Source organism: Leiobunum rupestre, chromosome 9 (assembly GCF_980474605.1).
Source record: "Leiobunum rupestre chromosome 9, qqLeiRupe1.1.hap1, whole genome shotgun sequence".
Lineage (NCBI taxonomy): Eukaryota > Metazoa > Arthropoda > Arachnida > Opiliones > Sclerosomatidae > Leiobunum > Leiobunum rupestre.
Window position 1 is genome coordinate 40,054,778 of NC_143392.1, and position 27,983 is coordinate 40,082,760.

General features: G+C 32.6%; 2 protein-coding genes and 1 long non-coding RNA gene across 3 annotated transcripts; 1 reads left to right on the forward strand and 2 right to left on the reverse strand.

The window, feature by feature from the left end:
• Window positions 1-1,587: 1,587 nt before the first annotated feature.
• On the reverse strand, window positions 1,588-2,797 carry LOC149927448 (uncharacterized). Its single transcript, XM_090159409.1, has 6 exons — window positions 2,562-2,797; window positions 2,422-2,496; window positions 2,269-2,361; window positions 1,861-2,196; window positions 1,720-1,797; window positions 1,588-1,658 (listed from the first exon to the last, which is right to left on the reverse strand). Exons 1-6 carry the CDS (start codon window positions 2,588-2,590, stop codon window positions 1,595-1,597), a joined length of 675 nt encoding a protein of 224 aa, XP_090015535.1. The 5' UTR covers window positions 2,591-2,797; the 3' UTR covers window positions 1,588-1,594.
• A 4,355-nt stretch (window positions 2,798-7,152) lies between these two features.
• On the forward strand, window positions 7,153-9,399 carry LOC149927449 (uncharacterized). Its single transcript, XM_090157859.1, has one exon. It carries the CDS (start codon window positions 7,153-7,155, stop codon window positions 9,397-9,399), a length of 2,247 nt encoding a protein of 748 aa, XP_090013985.1.
• A 1,509-nt stretch (window positions 9,400-10,908) lies between these two features.
• On the reverse strand, window positions 10,909-11,184 carry LOC149927450 (uncharacterized). Its single transcript, XR_016474042.1, has 2 exons — window positions 11,098-11,184; window positions 10,909-11,035 (listed from the first exon to the last, which is right to left on the reverse strand). It is a non-coding gene; the product is annotated as an uncharacterized LOC149927450 (long non-coding RNA).
• Between the last annotated feature and the right edge of the window lie 16,799 nt (window positions 11,185-27,983).

Below are 27,983 nucleotides of genomic sequence, written 5' to 3' on the forward strand. Positions count from 1 at the left end.
GAGGCATATCGAGGATTGGAAAGTAACGTCGTTGAAAAAGAATATTTCCAGGTCCTCACCTTTTAAGCCAATTGATAGACACGAATTTTTTCCTAAACGCCAGCGAAAATTGATTTTCCGCTGAAAGTTTGCATCTTGTTTTCTGTTACCCAAATCGTAAGACATCTTAACGCTTCGAAGCCCGAATACGAAATGACTCAAACCCGGGAGCTATCCCCGATCTTTATATCCCTCGGATGACTCATGCACCCCGGGGAAAAATATATCACGCCTGGAAAAGATTTTTTTATTACCCTTAAAAAGTAAATTCCGAAATATACTGCTGAAATATAGAACCGAAATTTCAAAAAAAAAGAATATAGTATAACTACTAAAGGTTTTAAGGGGGGTTTCTAACTATATTAGGGGCTACTTTTTTTACCCTTCCATCACCGATTGTATCAAAAAATTATATGTGCAATAAGAACGAATATTTGATTGTTTTTTGAAAAAATTTTACCTGGGAAAAAGAAATAGGTTTTAATAAAATTTCCGGAGCAGCGATTAAAAAGTAAGACATACTCAAGACATTTTTTTAAATTAATGGGCCCTCTCGGCCGCCGCCGCGGCTAGTATGGCCTGGACCGCGTCTATAACGACGTCCGGTAACTCGGCTGTAGGCTAAAGAAATATTTTTTTTTTATTTAGATTAGTTAAATTTCTTCTTACACAACGACGACGTCGGAAGACTCCCCGCCCAATGGAGAGTTGACAGCCGCTAGCGATAAAATATATTTAAAAAATAACCGATATTTTATAGGATAATAACTTACGGGTCGGGAATCGCCGAGATCTCGACGGGGATGACGGGACGGCCACGCCCGTAGCCCGGAATTCGCGGGGGTGGTAGGCTTTCCCCTGGACTAATGAAAATCATATTTTTTAAGAAATGTAAAAAAATTAGACCAAATGCGACTCACGCTTCCGCCGGAATTTCGATGGGGGCAATAGATCGCCCACGCTCTATCCAACATCGGATTATCCCCCACGTATTCGACCTCCAGCGGGGCTATGGTATTTCATTTTTTTAAAGAATTGTAAAAAATAGACCAATTTCAACTTACTTTGTCGCCGGAATTAGGGGAGGGGGGGATAACATTTTCCCCTTCCTGGGAATGCGATCGGTCTTCCTCGGGACTAACGAAAATCATTTTTTTAAGAAATGTAAAATAAAAAATTGACCAAATTTTAGATTACATCGACTCTAGCGGAATCTCTCACTGCTCGCTTCGAGATGACATTTTCGAAATGAAGCCAGAGAATTCTAGCACTCGCGGTCAAAAAAAAATAAGACTAGAAGGATGACAATGAGAGAAGGGGTTCCCCACGGGGGTTGAATCACCCACACTTGCAAGTAGAAACTGCCGCGAGCCAAACGGCAGGGGGACAATACCCGACTTTTTTCCATAGAAAAGGAGAAAAATCGTGAAAATAGATGAAAAAAATAAGCTTACTGAGAATTATTTAAAGACACTTTTTTTGGAAAAAACATTTTTTATTGAGAAAAATATAAAAATATACAAGTAAATATACAATAAATAAATAAACGTTTTTTTTAAATCCGGGGGTGGAAAAAGCACCGGGGAGGCGAAACAGGCGGTGAATTGAGGAGGACGGAGCTGTAAAAAAAACCAGTTAATTTCAGAAAAAAGCTGTACTTTTTCTAAAAAACGAACTTACGAAGGCATAATAGGAGGAGAAGGAATGGCGACTTCGAGGTCGTTTAAGAAATCCGGGATAGGCGGTGGTACAATTAAGCTGATTTCGAAAAAAAATGTTAGACCCCTTAATTTATATCTGAAAATTAATATTTTTAAATACCCCATATCGGCGGCGAAGGCGGTTTCGGCGAAATCTCCCGTTATCACCGAGGTGATATGGAAAATTGCGGCGTTCTGGGCCGCCCAGGCATGGCCGACTTCCACCTGAAAGTCCAGGGCAGTGGCTTGGAGAGAAGGCGACTCGTTATGATCGAGGGAAAATAGGTGAAGAGAGTCAGCCATGTTACGCGTTGCATGGAATGCACCACGTAACACGGCGGCCAGGGAGATTAATGCCGACACATAACGATGGTCGCCCTGAATAACAGCCGGGAGAGCGAGGAATACAGGCGGCGGTGAAAGAGCCACCGGGGGTGGGGAAGGTGTTGAAAGTGGGCTTTTAGAAAAAGAAAATGATTTAGGATATTTTTTTAAAAAAAGGGGGTTAAAGATTTTTTAAAAAACCTACTTGGGAGAAATTATCACCACATCTGGTGATGAAGGAAGGAGAAGGTTCTCGTTCCAATGAGAAAAGCCCGGAACAGGGCTCGCAGGGGAATAACTAGGTAAAAAAATATATATTTCAATAACGAAACGAATATATATAAATATCAAAACTCACGAAATAGAGGTAAGAGCCTCCAGCTCTTCCCTAGAGGAGGAATCGGAGGAATCCGATGATGAAGAGGGTTGACGGCTAGATAATTTTTTTTAAAAACTTAGAATTTAATAATCAAGCGAAATAAAATTTGAAAAACTTACCAGCGTTTTCGGGAATTCCCAGAGGCCATATTTTTTTATTCTTGGACTTGTTCTGACTATCGGTAAATTCACGAGGCTAGATATACCGGTGATTTTAAGGGGCGGGGTCGAAACCCGGATGACCGCTAGGGGGTTAACCCTCTAAGGAGTTTCATTGGACCCACGCTTAATTTACCGCTAGAGATTGTCAAGAAATCTAGACCGTTTTCCTCACCAAATAAAAGCGCCTCCAAGTTATTGAATACAACCGGGGAGTTTACGACTTAAGGTTAACTTTCAATAAAAGGAGGAATTTTTTTAGCGGACGGGGAAAAAATACAAAGACAGGAATGTTATTTTTTTACAATGTGAAAAAATCCGACGATTTTAATTTCTAAAGCGAGATTTTACGAATCAGAAAAGCTGTCGATGAATTTACGGGGATAATACGAGCGGACCCTGCTTCAATTGTGAGTAATGGGATTGTTTTTCAAAAAACCGTGGGAAATATTATACCTGAATAATATTACGCCTTGGATAGACACGATTCATTTTTCCACCCCCCTACATGTCTGGAATACCATCCCCCGATGGGGAGGGGGTCTTAAAAAGCGAGACCATAAATAGACCCGGGACCCGATTAAAAAGCCCCATTCGAAATTTTTTACCCAAAAAATATGGAACTAAATTTCCTTAACGCACTGCGCGATTTTAAATCGGGTATAAGACCGGTAAGCATTAATTTCTTATATAGGTTTTTTTCTATTTGACTTCGTTACCCCTTTGTCCTGACGAATTACCGCGCGTATTACCTAAATGTTTGAAAGATTTGGAATTGGTACGCGTTTTTATTGAACTTATTGATTACCTTAAACTTATACCTCTAGCCCCGCGAAATTATAATAATTTAAGAGAATTGGAATCGCTAATCGATAATGTTCCGTCCGAGATTAAAACCTCGACCTTCTTAGCTGAATGCGCGAAACAACGCGACGTATTAAACGAATTCGGGGAATATGATGACTTCGATTACATGTGGTCTAACCAATCAAACGATCCAACGGTCACTCAACCACGCGAATTACCTGTTAACCCCAGCCCCGTTAGCCCCATCGATGACAATTCGCTAGACGCCGATTTCCCGTTCTCAAATAATTTATGGGTGCCCCTGGCTGAAAAGATATCAGACGCGACTCTAAACGACAGCTCTTCCACTTCGAATGACGAGATAAAATTCATAAAATGTTTTAACCCTTCGGAAAAATCACCTAGTCCCGAATTAAATAACCCCGAAAAAGAGATTACGAATTCTGAAATATTTACGGATGATTTTTCACTCCCCCCGAATATTCTCAGTATGAAAAAACTTTACTAATCGGATCTAATCCCGCGACGCCTCATCTAGAAATTACTCAACTTTCCCCGGAAAAAAAGCCCAGAATGGTGGCACTCCAGTCTATTCTCGCAATTTTCTCAGCTTGAAAAAGCATTACTAATTAACGGCAAAGCCGAAACCAGCGGACATTCGGTAGACCTCGAAAATATTATCCCTAGCGCTACCGCGCCCGATAAATGTCCTTCAACACGGGGCCTTAAGCCCCCAAATACTTCCTTACTAGCGGATATTATCCGGGAAACAATCGGGGCTGAACTTGAAGGAACGAATATTTTTAAAAACAATGATGAAAGTGGAGCCCCTAATCTACCCTCGATTCCCCCCGAAAACAATTTAGACTCGCTTAATGACGATTTATTTTTACCTTCCGAAGAAGAAAACTGGCTAGCGGAATTCCCTTTAAACGAGACGTCAAAACTCCCAGCTGACAGCTCCGAGAATAGCGAGACACGTGGCTTAACTACAGCGGGCGGTTCGCCCGAAGCCTTGGCGCGTGGAGACGAGAGGAGAGGAGAGAAGAGAGGAGAGACTCCCTCCTTCCTCCGACACGTGGGCTAGCTACGGTGGTTACCTCTTCACCGCACGTGGCATCGAGGCGCGCGGCGAGGAGAGACTCGCTCCTTGCCCCGCCAAATATAGGAGCGCTATCGCCATCTGGCGTCGACGGCGCTAACTATTTTAATAAGGAGGAAAATAAAATTTTACGCTTAAATCCGGAAGTAGATACTATTCTCGGCTTGAATAATATAACGTCAGAATTTCACGAGGGTTCAACCGTTAATAACCTAGTTCCTTCTAGAAAAAGGAGTTCTTTTTCGCAACTTCTACCGCATAATAACTCGGTTCCTGAAGCGGATTTAGGGCTAGATTCGTCCCGACCCGGGACTTTTCCTCAAACTAACGCGGTATTTCTTAGAGACACTTTTTCTCGCGGCGATTCGCATTCCCGCGTCTTTACTCATCAAATTAGGTGTCTGAATCCGGAAGTAGAAACTTCTATTATCTCACCCCTCGATTTGAATATTACGTCAGAATTTCACGAGGGTTCAATCGTTAATAACCTAGTTCCTTCTAGAAAAAGGAGATCTTCATCGCAACTTCTTCCGTTTAATTTAGCGGTTCCCGAAGCGGATTCCGGGGAAGTTTCACCGCGAGCCGGGACTTCCACTAACGCGATATTTGTTAGAGACACTTTTTCTTGCGGCGATTCCCCATGCCCCGTGTTTTCTCCTTCTCCTCTTAAGAATCCCGACCCTTTTCTAGATCAAGCGGGGCCCTCGCATAAAATTTTAAAGTGGAGCAGTGAAAGTGAAAGTTCGATTTCATCATTTGACTGGTATTCGAGCGAAGATATTCCACCCCTTTTATCGCCTCTCCCCGCGGACGATGATGATGTTCCACCGCCTCAACCATTTCCGCTCGATGAATTAGAGATCGACCAACCACCCCCGATTCAAGTTGGAGGTAATCAACCGGAAATCGCTCAGCCTCTTCAAGCACCCCAGCCTGAAGACCTGCCTGCTCTTCAAGAAGAGGAGCCTCTACAGCTCGCAGTCATCCCGCCACTTCCGCTTCAAGTCATCGAGGCTCCGCCCGTTCAACAAGATGACCAGGGTCTTCAGCTGGAACTACCCGTGAATTTTGAAATTATCCAAGATGGGGTGAAAGAATATCCGCTATTCAATCTCGTTGGAAGATACGTTGAAGTACGCTTCCTGGCCGACGTAGAACTCGGGATTACGCAGTTCGTGACCTTTATTTTTGATCAACTTCTCGATGATGACCGAGTTCAAATTTCGTGTACCTCGGAAGTCTTCATGGCGCGGGTCCTCGAAATTTCTTTCCGCCAGAAATCGCAACTTCAACCCGGTGATGTTTTCGATTTACTCGAAGGGAAGATCTATCTGGATGAGCGAGATGATTTCTGAAATTCTCCAATTTTATTCACTTTAAACGTGGTAAGATTACCTCACGGGGGGTCACTGAGGCGACGCGGACTTAAAAAGCATATTGATTACATACGCGATAAAAGAAGTTTTATCTCAGTCCAAAACAAAGACGCGTTATGCCTTCCGCGTGCTTTAATTATTGCTATAGCCCATTTAAAGAAAACGCGAAACCCCAGAAATAAAGAATATTTCCAGGAGTACAAGGCCTCTTCGCGAAAACAAAGGGAAAAAGCCGAGGAGTTACGCGTCGAGGCTGGCGTTTCGAAACGCGAAAGTGGAGCATTAACGAGTTTAGTGCATTTCCAATTTATTATCTCTGACTACCAAATAATCGTTTTTGAGGTTTATAATGACAGACCTAGAGTATTATTCCAAGGCGAAGGCGGGAACTCCGATAATAAACTTTATTTAATTTATAATCAGAAACATTATGACGTAATCGCGAAATTGACGTCATTCTTCGCCACAAATTATGCCTGTTCCATCTGCTTGGTCGGATACGATAAATTGGATCGCCACAAATGCGCAATTTTCTGAAAATCCTGTTTCAGACATCAGAAATGCTCCGGTGAGCTCGTGAAATGCGTCGATTGTTTTCGCTCCTTCCACGGACTAGAATGCTTCCAAAGCCATCGCGAATCGGTTCCCTCCCTCTGTAGTCAAGTTAAAGTGTGCAAAGACTGTTACAAATACGTGGACTATCGCTCTAGGGAAACTATCCATTCTTGTTCGGAAGTTTTCTGCCGTATTTGTAAAAAGCACGCGCCGCATCCTCACCTTTGCTTCGTCCAGCGAATTAAAGACCGCCCCGAGCCTGACATGACCAAACGAAGATTAGCACTAGGGGGCGTGCCTTCTTATTTGTTTGTGTTTTATGACATCGAGTCGATTCAGAATGAACAACACGTAAATAAAAAGGGGGCGTTCGAGCATGAGCCGTTTCTTCTAATATCCCAAATTGTATGCCCCGCGTGTATCGACGAGCGAGACTCGAACTTCGATTGTGGGGTGTGCATCCGCTTTAGCTCGCGACAAAAATTTTTTTACGGGGGAAATGTAGTGGGGAAGTTTGTGGATTATATCAGAACTCTAGCGGATATTAAAAAAATTTACTTACGCCGCAAAATGTTATGATCTCCAATTCGTATTTAAAGCCGTTCTATCAATCGACGAGATCTTTGTGCCCTTCGTGATAGTAAACGGGACTAAAATTCTCTTCTTTAACTGTTTTAATTTCAATTTTATCGATTCCTATTCGTTCATCCCCATGGGACTCGCCGCGTTTAGGAAGACGTTTGGACTAGGGCCTTCCATGGATAAGGGTAGATTCCCTCACCTTTTGTTTAATTTTGTCGAAAATAATTTCGATCTCGCTGACCCCATAAACACGAATTATTCGACCGAGAAGGGGGATAAATTCCCGCCCCTTGAAGCGTACGGGGCTAACTATCTAGGTGTAAAAGAAAGAACGGCTCTTCTTAAATGGCACGGGGAGCAAATAGCCGCTGGCGGTAACTTTGACTTTCTAAAAGACGCGATTACGTATTGTACGGCGGATGTCAATATACTCCGACTGGGATGCGCTACGTTTAGACGTGAATTCATGGAAATCTGCGACACTGACCCTTTCCGCGCCGCCATCACGCTTCCGGGTGCCTGCAATTACGTCTTTAGGAAACGCTTCCTCATTCCTGACACGATAGGGATACTCCCCCCAGGGGGGATGAGAAATAGGGACCGACAATCAACCGTGGCCTTTGAATGGCTCGCCTGGGAAGAAAAACGCAGGGGTATAAGAATAGTGTCAGCTATGCGGGGGCGAGAGGCTATGGTCGGTAAATTTAAAGTGGATGGATGTGATGGGAACGACGTTTACATGTTTCAGGGTTGCTATTTCCATGGGTGCGTTCGCTGTCAAGTAGTGGGGAGAGACAGACCTCTATGGTCAGATCCCTCACAAACGTTTAACCTACGATACCAACAAACAGTCAGGGTCGTTGCTCAACTCCGGAAACTTAAGAAAAACGTCATAGAGATCTGGGAATGTGATTTCCGTGATCTAAGGCGTCAAGCCAATAATAAGGCTTTTTTCGAAAAAGTACGTGCCATGTTAATTTCACCCTTGAATCCTCGAGACGCGTTTTTCGGAGGGAGAGTTAACGCGACAGTCCTTTTCTTCAAGGCCAAAGGCGATGAACGCGCGTTTAACGTCGACATGCTTTCACTTTACCCGACTGTCAACCTTCTAGATAAAATTCCCGTCGGTCACCCAAAAGTTTTATTAAACCCTGATGATTTACGAGATCTCGATTCGCTGGACGGGTTAATTCAGTGCCGCGTTCTCGCCCCTCCTAGACTTTTTCATCCTATCCTACCCATGCACTGTAATTCGCGACTTCTTTTCGTTTTATGCGGTACCTGTGCACGTCTAAGATTTCAAGGAAGGTCTCCTCATTCCGATCCGGAGCGGGCATTCGTGGGGACATTCGTTTCCGACGAACTGAAACTAGCCGTTTCCAGAGGTTACAAAGTGATTGAAATGTACGAAGCTTGGCATTATCAAACAACGCAGTATAACAAGGAGACCCAGGAGGGGGGCTTGTTTTCGGACTATATCAAGACAATGTACAAAATGAAGGCCGAGGCTTCGGGGTTTCCAGCGGGGATCACTACCCCCGACGAAAAAAACAAATACGTCTCGGATTTCGAGGACCACGAAGGCGTTAAATTCGACCCCGCGACGATCGCGTTAAACCCCGGTAAACGTGCCGTCGCAAAGTTAATGTTAAATAGTTTTTACGGTAAGTGGGGACAACGGAATAACCTCGTAAAAACTGGGATCATTAAGGACCGCGAACAATTCTTTAAACTATTTAACGACCCGAATATCGAAAGGAAAAGTGTCTTGGCGATAAACGATAAGACGTTGCTGGTCAAATGGGAACATATCAAGGAAATCGATCTTGCTTTGGCTCATGTAAACGTAGTTTTAGCCTGTTATACCACCGCTTTTGCCCGAATGAGGCTCTATAGTCATCTAGAGGCTCTAGGGAATAGTATATTATACCACGATACGGACAGCTTAATTGATAGATCACGTGATGGGAATAAACTAGTGCAGGAAGGAACCTTTCTAGGGGATATGACGGACCAATTATCCGAATTTGGTCCAAATTGCCATATTACTGAATTTTGCTCGGGCTGTCCGAAAAATTACGCCTTCCGCGTACTCAACCCCGATACTGGTGAAATTAAGGAGGTCGTTAAGGCTAAAGGTCTCAGGCAGAACTATTCCACTAGGAATTCCATCTCTATGGACTCGTTGAAAGGGATGCTCGGAATCGACGTAGACGCGCCCACTCTCGAGAAAGAAATCGAAATTCCCCACCATATTTGTCGGTTAAATGATCATACAGTGGTAACTGTAAAACAAGTTAAAAAATATCGACCAGTTGTCAATAAATTACGCGTTATCGATAATTTCGAAACATTACCGTTTGGATATAAAGAATAATATTTTTTTTAAAAATGACTAGTTCAGAATGAGAATAGTAGAGAATAACTAAATATGAACCATTTTTTCCAAGATGGCCGCCAAGATGGCCGCCATAACACCTCCCCCCAGACACCCCCAAAATTTTTTCCAAAAACCAATTTTTGTCCTTGGAAAAATCGAAAAACATATTTTTGTTTTCAATCTCAAATTTCACCTTGAAGATGATCCTTGACCTCGACGCTCGAGCACTGTCCACAACCCTTAAGCCTCGGTCTATCATACCAACAAGTTTGGACACGATCGGACAAGGTCGACCCGAGATATCGGCGGTAATATGTAACCTCCCGATTACGTCAACTTATTTACTTTTGGTGTCACTTTTTTATTTTTTTTTCGTTTTTTCGCCTTTTAAAATGCTAATTAGTTATTTGCGAGATGGGGAAACGAATTCGCGACCTTCTTTTTATAACCTTGACAAGTTTGTCTGTCACGTGCTATCTAACTTACCCCTGTCGAAATAAAATACATATTTTAAAACACAACAAATTGCAATAGGCCTGATTGGTCAATATCCGCCCAATAACTTATGTTTTACCCCTGTTGAAATGAAACTTTATTTACTTTTGGAGATAAATAAATAATAAACAATCAATACATATTTTAAAAACACAACAAATTACAATTGCGCTGGTCAATATATGCCTGAGATATAGCCAATTTTGTTTATAATAAATAAAATAAAATGTATTTACTTTTGGAGATACATTTTTTAACATTTGCCATACAAAGGTGTAATTTTATCAGGGAAATTGGTTTTCAATAGTACACTAATACATTCTAAAATAATATAATCAAATAAAAATTCGAAAAACAATTATTTTAAAATAATAAATTAATTACATAAACAATCAACAAACATTTTAAAAACATTACAATGAACTTAATCGGGCGATATCCGCCAGAGATATAGTCGCTAATGTATTATGAAAAAATTCAATTTATTTACTTTTTAAGCAATTCAAAAGTATAATGTTATCCACCTACAATAAAACGTATTACTTTACCAATATAAAAATAAATCTTACATTTTTGAAGATACAATGTTGTTTTTATTGATACTTTTGCAAGTGTTCGCAATTGTTTATTTATTATCCACAAATTTTCCGATTTATTTTAAAACGTTGGGAAAAAGTATATCATTTTAACTTATTTAACGCAACCATGCATTTATTTGAATAAAAGTGGTATTTATTTAAGTAATTGTTTGTTTTTATTTAAATAATAGGCTTATTCACTTTCAATTATTTAAACATTTTGCAATTTTTATTAAACTATTGGTTATTTAAATAAATATTGAAATATAGCCGAGCTTATTTTATTCATGGATAAAAATTAATCGACTGCCGAGCACTAACTTTTGCAACCCAAAAGACTATAATTTTACCCAAACGGATGTCTGGTTAATTTTTAATCGTAAAATAATATATTCTAAAGTTGGAAAAACATTTTTAAGTTACGTAATCAATAAAAATTCCAAAACCCATTTATTTAAAATAAATAAAAATAATTAACTTTTTTAAATTAAAAAATAGCAACATTGTAAATAGAATTTTTTCTGACTATACACAGTAAACGAACGGGTGTTTAACGGTGGCTAAATTAAAACAAAATTAAGTTTAATAATTTTAATTATTTTCAAAATTAAACACTACTTACTTTGATTGATAAATTTAACTTTATGTTGAACAGCGTTACCAGAAGCACGCTCTATGAAATTCTGCCGGATTGCGAGCGATATCTTTAAATTCATAAATAACAACTACCTCTAGGATATAACTGGTTCAACATTCTATTGCATTAGCCTTGTAGAAGTAATTTGATACCCACATTATCGTCACGTGTAAATTTTATCGACAATTTTCTAACAAACGATAAAATTTTAAACGCAGATCACGTTTCACAAGGAAACATTCAACAGAGCCAGTGAGAAGAAAAAACTGGTTTTTACAAACAAATGCTAGATATTAATAAAATATCAATTTATAAATCCTCTAATTTGAAAAAATTGTAAATAAAAATGAATTGTTTTAAAAACAAAGCTTATTAACAATTTACTTTTTGAAGATACAATCGTTTATAATACTTAACAACTATTAGTAATAATAATAATAATAATACTTCTTTTGCAAAAGACTAAATGTATTGACTACCAGGATATTTCAATAAATTTAATTTAATTATTAAAAACGTAAAAATAAATAAAAAAGTATCATTTTTGTATTTTTATATTGTCAGCGTAGTTTCTATAAATCAATTATCTGTAAGAGCTTTTATTATAAATTAAGATAAAAATATAAGAATCATTATTAAAAAATAGCCAGATTTGGAATGTCTCACTAGAATAAAGTGAATTTTTTCAAAAATACTTTTATCTTATATTAATAAATAATAAGTGTAACCTTGTACACTATCGAATGTTAATTATAAAGCAAGTTAATTTTAACGTATATGTTACATAAAGGAAATTATTTACATGTTTTAACAGGCAACGTCACTTGTTGAACTTGTGTGCTTTTTCGAACGTACGGGTGCAACGGTCTTAGATTTTGTTATTCTCATAAAAAGAAAACTAAACATTAATTAACACAAATTATATTCTGTTTTCTATCCAAGGTATCAGATTTCGAACAATTTAGCTTAAATTATTATTTACTAATTAGACGACATGTTCTACAACCTGTGTCATATAACCGTTTTATTTATGGATTTCAGTTTAAACAGCAGAACAGTTATCATATTCCCAATCACAAAGACAATTCAACTGTTAAGTACATAGAATTCAAAATAGAAATATTAATTGCAGAAGCATGTTCCTTAAAAAAAGAGGATATTTAAATCGATTATTTTTTTAATTTTAAACCGTGATTAACGTTTCATTATTTATTCTGTTTAATTTAAAATGTGCGTCTAATTTGATTTGTTTGTTTTTAAAATGTAAATATTCCGATTTTTTATGTTTGCAAAGCAAATTTTGCCAAATTAAATTAAAAAAATACCGGTAGAGATAAAAATATTAAATTAAAATTGATAAAAAAGTAAATTAAATCTTATAAAGAATCTGGAGACTTTAGTTGATTGAAGAGTAGGTTGCTTTCTTCGTATTACACCTCTGACAGGTGACTCAAAAGTTCTTCCTCTTCTAGCAAAACGTATTCAATTAATATTTCACACATGCTTTTCAATATTGATATAAAATTACTCTTTCGTGTTAATAATTTCAATTCTTAAATTACACAACTTAACAATAAAGAACCGATATCATATTAGTGTTCTCTTCGGAAATGTAGTACTGTAGAACTCAGGATTAAACTTTTTACAGTAAAACCCAAAATTTATTTATAGGGTGTGAATCTTCAGATATTATCTATCACACAGATAACACTTTTATTTTTTCGAGTTAAAAGTATAAGAAATGAAAGGTAATTGTCATGGTACATACATACGTCTTATTTTATTTATTATTTATTTATTTATGTTTATTTACTGTTTATTGCTTTAAAAAGCAAGTTTTCTAAAAACACCTCAATTTGTCAACCATTGGATAAAATATTTGTTTGAACCGTGTTGTATTTAATAACATTTTTACATAATTTCACCGCTAGGTTTAATTATGGATTCATATTTTACCCGATTAATGTTTTTATTGCATTTATCAGAATTACGTTAACAATGGAAAAGCATATTGAATAGTAGAAATTTAAGCTAGAGGAAGCTAGGCAGAGAGAAATTTTACTGAGAAATAAAGTTAAGGATATAAAAACAGATATAATTGGATTGAAAATATTGCAATATGGTTGGAAGAGAGCAGAAAACTAGAAAGCGTGTTTACAAAAGGTTCTTTTAAACGTAACTTAGTATATTAATTAAGTATTTTTAAATATTTGAATATCGGAATTGTATTTTGTTGCATTAAAAGTAGAGTTTAGATGTTTTTCTAGTATTTTTCTATGTATTTGGATATCTGAAATATATTTTAACCGATTTAAAGTAGAGTTAAGACGTTTTTGTAATATTTTCTATGTATTTGCGTATTGGAAAAGTATTTTAACGTATTAAACGCCAAATTTAAGTGTTTTTGTACTATTGTTCCACCTATATTTGCGCATTGAAATATATTCTAACGTAATGAACGTAGAGTATTTTCCGACCTTTAGTTACACATTGGAAAGTTAATTTATCGTATTAAAGTTGATTAAAGAGTTTTTATAGTATCTTTCTGACTATATTTGTGTATAAAAATTGAATTTTACCGTATTTAAAATATAGGTAAGTGGTTTTTGTCTTATTTTTATAACTATATTTACATATTAAACATTGTTTTTAATTTTAATTGTCTTATTTACAACACTTTCTTTAATATATAGAAGTTTATTCCTAAATTTATAAGCTTGTTACAATTGACATATCATTTTCGGCTAATCTTACAAAAATTCTTTAAGAAATAATATTTGTAATAGGAAAATCGTGGATTTTAAATTACTTGAAATACCGTAAGCCTATGTAGTATTTTTCTAGCTATATTGGCATTTCGGAAATATATTTTAACGTATTGAATGCAGAGTATAGAGATTGTTGCAGTATTTTTCTTCCTACGTGACTACACCAGAAACGTCAATGTTATTCTCCTTATTAATCAAGCCGACCCTGAACATATGTTTTACACTTTGTTCTACGACGTATTAACATACACCATTTCAATACATTCTTAACTTATTCCATACGCTATTTAAAACATATGAGATAAAGATAACGAGGAAACAAGTTGACTCTGAACAAATATGTTTTACTCTACGGGAAGGATGTTGTAAGATTAAATTCATAATGGTTAATGTGAAGTATTTTTCTACCTTTTTTGGTATTTCTTTATCTATATATGTGTATCGGAAATGTATTTTAAAGAATCGAACGTAGAGTAAAGAGTTTTTTTTTAGTATTTTCTGTCTATATTTGCGTATCGGAGTTGTGTTATGTCGTATTAAAAGTAGAAGAAGAAGGAATTTTTATATTATTATTCTACCTATTAACATATCGGAAATTTATTTTATCAAATTTAAAAAGGGATTTTAGTAGTATTTTTCTATTTATATTTTAATATTTGAAATATATTTTAAAGTATTAAAAGCAGAATAAAGTTCCATAAGAATTAATCTTTCTCACAAGTCTTACCCATCATACATACATCATCTAATCTGGAATTTATGTTTAACAAATGGATGAATTCGTGTTTACAAAAGGTTCTTTTAAACGTAACTTAGTGCATTAATTAAGTATTTTTTTGAATTTGAATATCAGAGTTTTTTTTAATTTAAAGTGTAATACCTAGAAGGATGTAAGACAATTTTTCCGAAAAAATAATAACAATTTTACAAGTATATTTAATTTCTGCTTCCGAGTTGAAAATTATCTTATAACATTGTATTATTCATTTTTAATTTTTGTTTAAAAACAAAATTTGGAAAAAGTTATGTTATTAATTTTATTCAAATAAGCAACACTTGTTAGTTATAAACTAGATTAATTGTTAAAACTAAACCACAAAATTTGTTAGTAAACCATGATTTTCAAAAATTAACATATTAACCTCACCGAATGCTAAGCTTATCAGACAGTAAAGAGAGTCATAAAATCGATTGATTTAAAATATATTATAAATCAGACAAAATAAAGGTGTTTCGGATAGTTAAATTGTTCTCTTGGTAATTTGTATGATCGCTTAAATGTATCGACTCCATTTTTTAAATTTCAATTAATTTAGTTTTTCATTATATTTATTATAAAGAAAAAAATATCCAAAATAATGCAATAAAACCTTTAAATAATATTTTACCTCCGCTAATCTCATAATGAGATTTTATCAAACCGCAAAATCTTCGTCACGAAATTTAAAAAATATATAAAATATTAAGAAATGAAACATCTACATTTGAAGCAAAAAAAATAAAATATTGTATCTATCTTCGGGCAAACGTTTCTAATATTACGCAAACATTTAAAAATATCTTGTGGTTTCGGGCTACTATTTTTTGCATTGTAACACATTTTTCGTATACAGTACCTGTTTATTTATTTGATCTGCTTTAAAATACTAATTGTCTGTTTATTATAGGACAAGAAATTTAACACTTATACGAAAATATTAGTATATTTTCTACTAAATCATGTTTAGATGGATTATGAATTAATCGTTTGAATAATACGTATAAGAATTAATCGTTATCGAGATGATTAGTGTTATTTCAAACTTTAAATACTTTAATTCGTAAAATATTTTAAACGTAACAAGGAAAGACTAAGTGACATTTACCCCGGTGAAAACAAAGCGCATTCTAGCCAAGGGCTGTACTATTAAGGAAGCGTAATTGACTTCTTGTCATTTTTACCTGAGAGTAAGAGTGATAGAAATGGAGCCAATCAAGCCTATGGTAATACTGTGAGGTTAGTGGGTGGCCGATTCTGTCCACCTTGGTATTAGGCGATTATTAATGTATTATTTTTATGGTCCGGTATTCAGCGTTAACATTTCACTCCTATACGCTTAAATAGGATTTATTGACCGTCGTCTTGATTGTTGGCTACTGTTATAATTACTACAATGATTACAAGAACTTTAATTTATTTATTCCGAGAGATTGATTTGACATACACTTTACAACGATAAGTTATTAATGCTTTAAATTTTATTAAAAATGGTGTCCTAGGTAAAATATTTCTAAGTCAAAAACACCCTTAGATAAATGGTCAAAGTTTAAATATTTTATTTAATATAAAAATATAAACAGATTTGACATATTATATATTACATAGAGTTGAAATTTTTGAAAGATGATATAATTATTTTTAGTGTTTTTTAATGAAAATTATAATAAAATATCGCATTAAAATCATTTTCATAGAGTAGGTTTTAATGGAATATGCAATTATCAATATAAAACTATCATTTGATATTATAGGTTATATGTTGTTGCAAATGTGATTATTAAATTTTAGAGTTATTCCACGTGAAATCATTTTTTAGTTATTACAACTACTTTAACACTAACACAACTTTGTTTATTTCAAATAATGTTTGGAATATAGATTTTTTTCTAAATCTTGCAGGTTTTACTGGTTTTATTAAAAAATCTATTGCTTTTGGTCCCAGTTTATTAATATTTTGGTAAAGAATATTTTTTCACATACAACGAGACAACCCGAGGTGTTTCTCACTGATTTTGTTCGAAGTTGGGGAATAAAGTCCGAAATGTAACACGAAAACAATAAAGGTAAAATTACGCTTGGCTTCCGTTTTGTTATGGAAACCAAAAAATGCTTCTGACAACTTAAAAAGAAAAGTTCAACGTAAAATAACATGGGAAAATAACAATGTTTAATTATCTGACCGAGTAAAAAAATCCTATTTATTTTGAAAGAAATCTTGTTTCGTTTTGCAAATAAGCGCATATTAATGTATCTCTTTGTGTGATAAATTCGATATTATCATTGTTATTAACAATTATGTCAAATTCATATTAAACGAGTAAATTTGAATACATTTGGGCAAATTAAAATAATATTGGGTAACTTCTTATATTATTGAATTAACTTAAATATTTTTTACTTGAATTCGTATTAAATTGGGAAATTTCGAATACATTTAGGTAAATTCTTGTATCTTGGCTAAATATAAAAATATTTTGTATATTTGATTAATATTGAATAAATTAAAATAATACTAGGTCGATTCAAATATTCTAGTTAACATTTAAACAGTTTTGAGTAAATTCCAATAGTATTGTGTCAATTGATATGAAGATAAGTAAATAAAACGTTGATTATATTTATATTTTTATTAGATTCCATTTATATTGGGTTATTTGAATTGTTATTTGTATATTCGAATAATATTGTGTTAATTCCAATAACATTAGACAATTCAAATATTGTTTTTTTATATTTTGATTAAAATCCCATAAAATTGTGTTAATCGATATAATGATAGGAAGCGTCTCCGATAAGACGTCCTTTTCTAAAACTATAAACGTTCTTCAAACTACTGCCAAGGTTGAAATGTTTAGCATCCCACAATTTCGGGCCATTACAAAAAGTTGAAGACCTAAAAAGCAATTAAACGTTCTAAATTACCGCCTCACGAACAATGTGAACTAATTTTATCCTTAAACGTAACGATTCGGCTCGATTCGTGAGTTTTCTAATGCCCTTCTTTTGTTTCTGAAATTATCCTCGCTTGATAGAGAAAACAATTTAAACTACAAAATATCATTAAGTTTTGAAAGACGTACAATTATATGCCGTATTCATTTAAGTAAAATATAGACACTCGGTGCAGTTTCTGTACACAATTTTTGATAATTTACTGTATAAAACCCGGTTGCGAAGGTTTTGTCTTAAGCCCATTTTGGGTTTTAGAGCTGTTCAAACGTTGGTCAAAATATAACGCTAGTTAGGTATTTGTTGGTATTTGGTTTAAAAAAGCAACCGGTTAATAATTTTATGTGGAAATATAAATTTAGTTTGAGGTCGATGCGATCAATTGTTAATAAAAACTTATGCGAAAGTGAGTTTTTATCACTATATTATTGATTAAAACAATACCAACTGTGCTTCCCTGTATGGTGTTTTTAGCATTTCGAGTATGGTTAATATATAGGCCATTATTCAACTCTATGAAAATTCGTTATTAACGAACGGAATTATTTATTATAAAGAACAAAAAAACAAATAGTATTAACCGGTTGCTTTTTTAAACCAAATACCAACAAATACCTAACTAGCGTTATATTTTGACCAACGTTTGAACAGCTCTAAAACCCAAAATGGGCTTAATACAAAACCTTCGCAACCGGGTTTTATACAGTAAATTATCAAAAATTGTGTACAGAAACTGCACCGAGTGTCTATATTTTACTTAAATGAATACGGCATATAATTGTACGTCTTTCAAAACTTAATGATATTTTGTAGTTTAAATTGTTTTCTCTATCAAGCTAGGATAATTTCAGAAACAAAAGAAGGGCATTAGAAAACTCACGAATCGAGCCGAATCGTTACGTTTAAGGATAAAATTAGTTCACATTGTTCGTGAGGCGGTAATTTAGAACGTTTAATTGCTTTTTAGGTCTTCAACTTTTTGTAATGGCCCGAAATTGTGGGATCCTAAACATTTCAACCTTGGCAGTAGTTTGAAGAACGTTTATAGTTTTAGAAAAGGACGTCTTATCGGAGACGCTTCCTATCATTATATCGATTAACACAATTTTATGGGATTTTAATCAAAATATAAAAAAACAATATTTGAATTGTCTAATGTTATTGGAATTAACACAATATTATTCGAATATACAAATAACAATTCAAATAACCCAATATAAATGGAATCTAATAAAAATATAAATATAATCAACGTTTTATTTACTTATCTTTATATCAATTGACACAATACTATTGGAATTTACTCAAAACTGTTTAAATGTTAACTAGAATATTTGAATCGACCTAGTATTATTTTAATTTATTCAATATTAATCAAATATACAAAATATTTTTATATTTAGCCAAGATACAAGAATTTACCTAAATGTATTCGAAATTTCCCAATTTAATACGAATTCAAGTAAAAAATATTTAAGTTAATTCAATAATATAAGAAGTTACCCAATATTATTTTAATTTGCCCAAATGTATTCAAATTTACTCGTTTAATATGAATTTGACATAATTGTTAATAACAATGATAATATCGAATTTATCACACAAAGAGATACATTAATATGCGCTTATTTGCAAAACGAAACAAGATTTCTTTCAAAATAAATAGGATTTTTTTACTCGGTCAGATAATTAAACATTGTTATTTTCCCATGTTATTTTACGTTGAACTTTTCTTTTTAAGTTGTCAGAAGCATTTTTTGGTTTCCATAACAAAACGGAAGCCAAGCGTAATTTTACCTTTATTGTTTTCGTGTTACATTTCGGACTTTATTCCCCAACTTCGAACAAAATCAGTGAGAAACACCTCGGGTTGTCTCGTTGTATGTGAAAAAATATTCTTTACCAAAATATTAATAAACTGGGACCAAAAGCAATAGATTTTTTAATAAAACCAGTAAAACCTGCAAGATATAGAAAATAGTCTATATTCCAAACATTATTTGAAATAAACAAAGTTGTGTTAGTGTTAAAGTAGTTGTAATAACTAAAAAATGATTTCACGTGGAATAACTCTAAAATTTAATAATCACATTTGCAACAACATAACCTATAATATCAAATGATAGTCTTATATTGATAATTGCATATTCCATTAAAACATACTCTATGAAAATGTTTCTTAATGCGATATTTTATTATAATTTTCATTAAAAAACACTAAAAATAATTATATCATCTTTCAAAGATTTCAACTCTATGTAATATATAATATGTCAAATCTGTTTATATTTTTAAATTAAATAAAATATTTAAACTTTGACCATTTATCTAAGGGTGTTTTTGACTTAGAAATATTTTACCTAGGACACCATTTTTAATAAAATTTAAAGCATTAATAACTTATCGTTGTAAAGTGTATGTCAAATCAATCTCTCGGAATAAATAAATTAAAGTTCTTGTAATCATTGTAGTAATTATAACAGTAGCCAACAATCAAGACGACGGTCAATAAATCCTATTTAAGCGTATAGGAGTGAAATGTTAACGCTGAATAACGGACCATAAAAATAATACATTAATAATCGCCTAATACCAAGGTGGACAGAATCGGCCACCCACTAACCTCACAGTATTACCATAGGCTTGATTGGCTCCATTTCTATCACTCTTACTCTCAGGTAAAAATGACAAGAAGTCAATTACGTTTCCTTAATAGTACAGCCCTTGGCTAGAATGCGCTTTGTTTTCTCCGGGGTAAATGTCACTTAGTCTTTCCTTGTTACGTTTAAAATATTTTACGAATTAAAGTATTTAAAGTTTGAAATAACCCTAATCATCTCGATAACGATTAATTCTTATACGTATTATTCAAACGATTAATTCATAATCCATCTAAACATGATTTAGTAGAAAATATACAATATTTTCGTATAAGTGTTAAATTTCTTGTCCTATAATAAACAGACAATTAGTATTTTAAAGCAGATCAAATAAATAAACAGGTACTGTATACGAAAAATGTGTTACAATGCAAAAAATAGTAGCCCGAAACCACAAGAAATTTTTTAAATGTTTGCGTAATATTAGAAACGTTTGCCTGAAGATAGATACAATATTTTATTTTTTGCTTCAAATGTAGATGTTTCATTTCTTAATATTTTATATATTTTTTAAATTTCGTGACGAAGATTTTGCGGTTTGATAAAATCTCATTACGAGATTAGCGGAGGTAAAATATTATTTAAAGGTTTTATTGCATTATTTTGGATATTTGTTTCTTTATAATAAATATAATGAAAAACTAAATTAATTGAAATTTAAAAAATGGAGTCGATACATTTAAGCGATCATACAAATTACCAAGAGAACAATTTAACTATCCGAAACACCTTTATTTTGTCTGATTTATAATATACAGGGTCTTTTTTTTGCTCGGAAAAGTGTTTTTTTTTCAAAAACTATTTATAGTACCGATTTCAAATTTGGAAGGTCAATTCTCTATACCGGGGGACATCAGTTTGAGAAATTTGAGCGTTTTCGGTAATGTTTTTCACCAATTTTGAAAAATTATTTTTCGACCACTAGGTGCGAGATAAAAAATTTCTATTATAAAGTTGTAGGCCGTCATCGAAAACACTTAAAAATTGTTCACTCGACGAAAAACAACTTATTTATCAATGAAAATTCGAGCTTGAAAAATTTACAAGTTGGTGAAGCCAAATTACGATTGTTTGAAACGATAATTGAAAAGGGAACAAGTCGAATACAAACGTAGTAGAGTTTTCACACTTGAAAAAATGTACACGTTTGGTTTTTAAATGCAGATATTTTATTCACATAAATTCTTACAAAACATTTTCAATAATATCACCATTGGCTGCAACACAGGTTTGTGCGCGGACAATTAAGTTCTCAAACGCTTTCTCTACCATTTCTGGTGTGACGTCTCGGCAAGCACTGATTATTCGTCTAATGAGTTCCTCCCTAGTTTCAATGGGCGTGGCGTATACCTTTGCTTTAACGAATCCCCAGATAAAATAATCCAGCGGTGTTAGGTCAGGTGACCTTGCTGGCCAATGCACTGGACCATTTCTCCCTATCCACCTTTCAGGAAACTCGTTGTTGAGGTGCTCAGTTACTTGCCGGGAAAAATGCGGAGGGGCGCCATCTTGCTGAAACCACAACTGACGTCTTTCAGCCAATGGAAGGTCGTCGATTGCGTCACTCAGTTCGTTCTGTAGAAAATGTAAATACTTTTGGCCGTTGAGGTTCGTCGGCAGGAAAAAGGGACCAATCAAACGGTTTCCAACAAGTCCAACCCAAACATTGACCCGTTCAAATTGAACCTGGTGATGATATTCAAAACCCCAATGTGGGTTGATGTCAGACCAAAGATGGCTGTTTTGATGATTAAAAGGCCCATCTCTAGAAAATGACGCTTCGTCGGAGAACAAAACATGGCGCAAAAATTGTCTATCTTCTTGGACAGCATTTAGTAACCAGTTGCTAAATTCATAACGTCTTTGATGGTCTCCGTCAATTAGTCCTTGGTGGAGCGTAGCTCTGTATGGGTGATAGCGATTCTTACGAAGAATTTTCCGCACACGATTTGCAGAACAACCCAAATCAGCAGCGGCGTTAGCGCAACTGTGACGAGGATATGCCACAAAGTACGCGAGTACATTGTTCTCGAAGTCTAAATCCGGTTGACCCAATCCGCGAAACCTAGGTTGCAAGTTACCAAATTGATTGAAATCGTGAATTGCTCGTCTTACTGTATTTACAGATGGTGCTCCATTTGGATGTCTTTCTGCGAAGATTTCAGTCACTCTTCTAAGGTTTTGCGCTGCTTCTCCATAGTAAATGGCAACTATCTCGGTACGCTCAGCTACTGAATAACGAGGCATTGTTCGAAATATTATCAAACACTGATAATAATCTCCCAAAGTTTTCCTTTAAATACCCAATGCATGTTTAGGATTGACCTATAGCCTCGTGTTTTTTAAATCCGGTCGTTTTTTTAACCAAAGTTTCAACTGGATTAGGTAATTCGGTTTCAATTATCGTTTCAAACAATCGTAATTTGGCTTCACCAACTTGTAAATTTTTCAAGCTCGAATTTTCACTGATAAATAAATTGTTTTTCGTCTAGTGAAAAATTTTTAAGGGTTTTCGATGACGGCCTACAACTTTATAATAGAAATTTTTTATCTCGCACCTAGTGGTCGAAAAATAATTTTTCAAAATTGGTGAAAAACATTACCGAAAACGCTCAAATTTCTCAAACTGATGTCCCCCGGTATAGAGAATTGACCTTCCAAATTTGAAATCGGTACTATAAATAGTTTTTGAAAAAAAACACTTTTCCGAGCAAAAAAAAAGACCCTGTATTTTAAATCAATCGATTTTATGACTCTCTTTACTGTCTGATAAGCTTAGCATTCGGTGAGGTTAATATGTTAATTTTTGAAAATCATGGTTTACTAACAAATTTTGTGGTTTAGTTTTAACAATTAATCTAGTTTATAACTAATAAGTGTTGCTTATTTGATTAAAATTAATAACATAACTTTTTCCAAATTTTGTTTTTAAACAAAAATTAAAAATGAATAATACAATGTTATAAGATAATTTTCAACTCGGAAGCAGAAATTAAATATACTTGTAAAATTGTTATTATTTTTTCGGAAAAATTGTCTTACATCCTTCTAGGTATTACACTTCAAATTAAAAAAACTCTGATATTCAAATTCAAAAAAATACTTAATTAATGCACTAAGTTACGTTTAAAAGAACCTTTTGTAAACACGAATTCATCCATTTGTTAAACATAAATTCCAGATTAGATGATGTATGTATGATGGGTAAGACTTGTGAGAAAGATTAATTCTTATGGAACTTTATTCTGCTTTTAATACTTTAAAATACATTTCAAATATTAAAATATAAATAGAAAAATACTACTAAAATCCCTTTTTAAATTTGATAAAATAAATTTTCGATATGTTAATAGGTAGAATAATAATATAAAAATTCCTTCTTCTTCTACTTTTAATACGACATAACACAACTCCGATACGCAAATATATATCAGGGTCGGCTTGATTAATAAGGAGAATAACATTGACGTTTCTGGTGTAGTCACGCAGGAAGAAAAATACTGCAACAATCTCTATACTCTACATTCAATACGTTAAAATATATTTCCGAAATGCCAATATAGGTAGAAAAATACTACATAGGCTTACGGTATTTCAAGTAATTTAACATCCACGATTTTCCTATTACAAATATTATTTCTTAAAGAATTTTTGTAAGATTAGTCGAAAATGATATGTCAATTGTAACAAGCTTATAAATTTAGGAATAAACTTATATATTAAAGATAGTGTTGTAAATAGGAAAATTAAAATTAAAAACAATGTTTAATATGTAAATATATTTATAAAAATAAGACAAAAACCACTTATCTATATTTTAAATACAGTAAAATTCAATTTTAATACACAAATATAGTCAGAAAGATACTATAAAAACTCTTTAATCAACTTTAATACGATAAATTAACTTTTCAATGTGTAATTAAAGGTCGGAAAATACTCTACGTTCATTACGTTAGAATATATTTCAATGCGCAAATATAGGTGGAACAATAGTACAAAAACACTTAAATTTGGCGTTTAATACGTTAAAATACTTTTCCAATACGCAAATACATAGAAAATATTACAAAAACGTCTTAACTCTACTTTAAATCGGTTAAAATATATTTCAGATATCCAAATACATAGAAAAATACTAGAAAAACATCTAAACTCTACTTTTAATGCAACAAAATACAATTCCGATATTCAAATATTTAAAAATACTTAATTAATGTACTAAGTTACGTTTAAAAGAACCTTTTGTAAACACGCTTTCTAGTTTTCTGCTCTCTTCCAACTATCTTGCAATATTTTCAATTCAATTATATCTGTTTTTATATCCTTAACTTTATTTCTCAGTAAAATTTCTCTCTGACTAGCTTCCTCTTGCTTAAATTTCTACTCTTCAATATGCTTTTCCATTGTTAACGTAATTCTGATAAATGCAATAAAAACATTAATCGGGTAAAATATGAATCCATAATTAAACCTAGCGGTGAAATTATGTAAAAATGTTATTAAATACAACACGGTTCAAATAAATATTTTATCCAATGGTTGACAAATTGAGGTGGTTTTAGAAAACTTGCTTTTCAAAGCAATAAACAGTAAATAAACATAAATAAATAAATAATAAATAAAATAAGACGTATGTATGTACCATGGCAATTACCTTTTATTTCTTATACTTTTAACTCGAAAAAATAGAAGTGTTATCTGTGTGATAGATAATATCTGTTGATTCACGCCCTATTAATAAATTAATGGGTTTTACTGTAGTGTAGTCTAAGCCTTTAAAAAGTTTAATCCTGTGTTCTACAGTACCACATTTCCGAAAAGAACACTAATATGATATCGGTTCTTTATTGTTAAGTTGTGTAATTTAAGAATTGAAATTATTAACACGAAAGAGTAATTTTATATCAATATTGAAAACATGTGTGAAATATTAATTGAATACGTTTTGCTAGAAGAGGAAGAACTTTTGAGCCACCTGTCAGAGGTGTACTACGAAGAAACCAACCTACTCTGCAATCAACTAAAGTCTCCAGATTTTTTATAAGATTTAATTTACTTTTTTATCAATTTTAATTTAATATTTTTATCTCTACCGGTATTTTTTTAATTTAATTTGGCAAAATTTGCTTTGCAAACATAAAAAAATCGGAATATTTACATTTTAAAAACAAACAGATCAAATCAGAAGCGCATTGTGAATTAAACAGAATTAATAATGAAAAGTTAATTATCTTTTAAAATTCCAAAAATAATTCATTTTAATAACATTCGATAGTGTACAAGGTTATACTTATTTTTAATTGATATAAGATAAAAGTGTTTTTGAGAAAATTAACTTTATTCTAGTGAGACATTACAAATCTTGCTATTTTTTAATAATGATTCTTATATTAAATTATAATAAAAGCTTTTACAGATAATTGATTTATTGAAACTACGCTGACAATATAAAAATACAAAAATGATACTTTTTTATTTATTTTTACGTTTTTAATAATTAAATTTAAAAACATGTTGATAATATTCAACACCAAATACATTCCATTATTACCAATGACGATGTTGTTCAAATGTAATGTGTAGGGAGAATTCAGCATAAAAACCGCTCTTTTAACTACGTAAACACATTACAACAGTATAAAATCAAATAATTTGTTAGTTAATATTTATCATTATATTCATTTAATTATACTAATTAACAATTACAAGTTTTAGCCCGAATTTCAAACCTGATACCTAATTTCGTAGTAAAGAAATATCTTCTACGAATTAAGGTAAATATAACTATATTTAATTGTATCCTTATAATATTTATATATTTTTTTAATGTTCTATTTTTACAACCTTTAATTTTTTTTCATATTACTAATTATCTCTTAATTAAATAGGCTATTTTGTACATATTTTGAGATTGTCTTATTTTTAAAATGCTTATTAATTGTATAATTTAATTTGCAATTGTTTAAAAAATAATTTTATTGGTGTACATTTTTTATCTTATTTATTACACTATCCTGGTAGCCAATACATTTAGTCTTTTGCAAAAGAAGTATTATTATTATTACTATTATTATCAATAGTTGTTAAGTATTATAAACGATTGTATCTTCAAAAAGGAAATTGTCAATAAGCTTTAATTTTAAAACCATTCATTTTTATTTACAATTTTTTTCAAATTAGAGGATTTATTAATTATCTAGCGGTTGTTTGTAAAAACCAGTTTTTTCTTCTCACTGGCTCTGTTGAATGTCTCCTGGCGAAACGTGATCTGGGTTTATAATTTTATCGTTTTACCGCGGAGATGTGTAACAATGTAGGTGACAAGATAAGGGTAAAATCGATTTTAATAAACATTTTTGCGTTTGAAAGTGTGATAGAAAATTGCTGAAAAATCCAAACTAGTTTTAGAAGGCTGTAATTGTAGTTGATAACGTTTACACGTGACGATAATTAAGGGGTGGGAATCAAATTACTTCTACAAGGCTAATGCAATTGAACCAGTTCTATCCTAGAGGTATTTTTTTAATTTATGAATTTAAAGATATAAAGATATTTTTTATAGTTCACAATGCGGCAGAATTTCATAGAGCGTGCTTCTGGTAACGCTGTTCAGCAGAAAAATAAACTTATAAATCAAAGTAAGTAATGTTTAATTTTGAAAATAATTCAAATTAATAAACTTAATTTTGTTTTAATTTAGCCGCCAATAAATACCCGTTCGTTTACTGTGTATAGTCAGAGAAAATTCTATCTACAATGTTGCTATTTTTAATTTAAAAAAGTTAATTATTTTTTATTTATTTTAAATAAATGGTTTTGGAATTCTTATTGATTATGTAATTTAAAATGATTTTCCAACTTTAGAATATATTATTTTACTATTAAAAATTAACCAGACATCTATTTGGGTAAAATTATAGTATTTTGGGTTGCAAAAGTTAGTGTTCGGCAGTCGATTAATTTTTTTCCATGAATATATTTCAATATTTATTTAAATAACTAATAGTTTAATAAAAATTGCAAAATGTTTAAATAAATGAAAGTGAATAAGCCTATTATTTAAATAAAAACAAACAATTACTTAAATAGATCAGGCTTAAATTATAAAATATAAATGTAAAGGATTTTTACCAGGAGAAATCTAGAATCAAGATGACTGGTGAATTATATCTAAAACCTGTACTTTCTTTGCCGCGATCTTTAAAATTTCTCTCTCTTCGAGTAGAATGTATAATCTTTTTTTAAAAAACAAACTATTTGTTTCGCTACGAAATTCTTCAATTATTTAGCAAATACCTATGTAGATGTTTTGTGGTGGAATCACAAGAATTTAAAACCGTTTGAGTCTAAACTTCACGTGTTAGATCAAATTCAACATATTGGCATTGTACAACATAACGTTCGAACTGTTTTAATTAATTCAAACATTCTCGAACTGTATACTTCCGAAGCGACTAAGACCAAAACCAGTGTTTTTATTCGTGCGATGGTAGAGCAACAAAAGTTAAAGAATTTTTGTGGTAAATATTTTTTTAGATATATTTGTTTTTAATAGATTAATTTATTTATATCTATAGATTCTAGCCCGAATTTCCAACCCGACATGTCGTTTTGTACCGAAGAGGAAAAATACCTTCTACGAATTGATGTAATTATAATTATTTTTTATTATACACTTAAAATATTTTTTAACATTGTGTTTTTTATATTTTTAGCCTTCAAATTATTTAT

Bases quoted from the DNA above. Each gene is read 5' to 3' on its own strand.
- LOC149927448 (XM_090159409.1), bottom strand. From the start codon at position 2,590: ATGGCCTCTGGGAATTCCCGAAAACGCTG. The intron at 2,497-2,561 runs GTAAGTTTTTCA...AAAATTATCTAG, and splicing joins GGGAATTCCCGAAAACGCTG to CCGTCAACCCTCTTCATCAT. The intron at 2,362-2,421 runs GTGAGTTTTGAT...TTTTTTACCTAG, and splicing joins GAGGCTCTTACCTCTATTTC to TTATTCCCCTGCGAGCCCTG.
- LOC149927449 (XM_090157859.1), top strand. From the start codon at position 7,153: ATGGGACTCGCCGCGTTTAGGAAGACGTTTGGACTAGGGCCTTCCATG.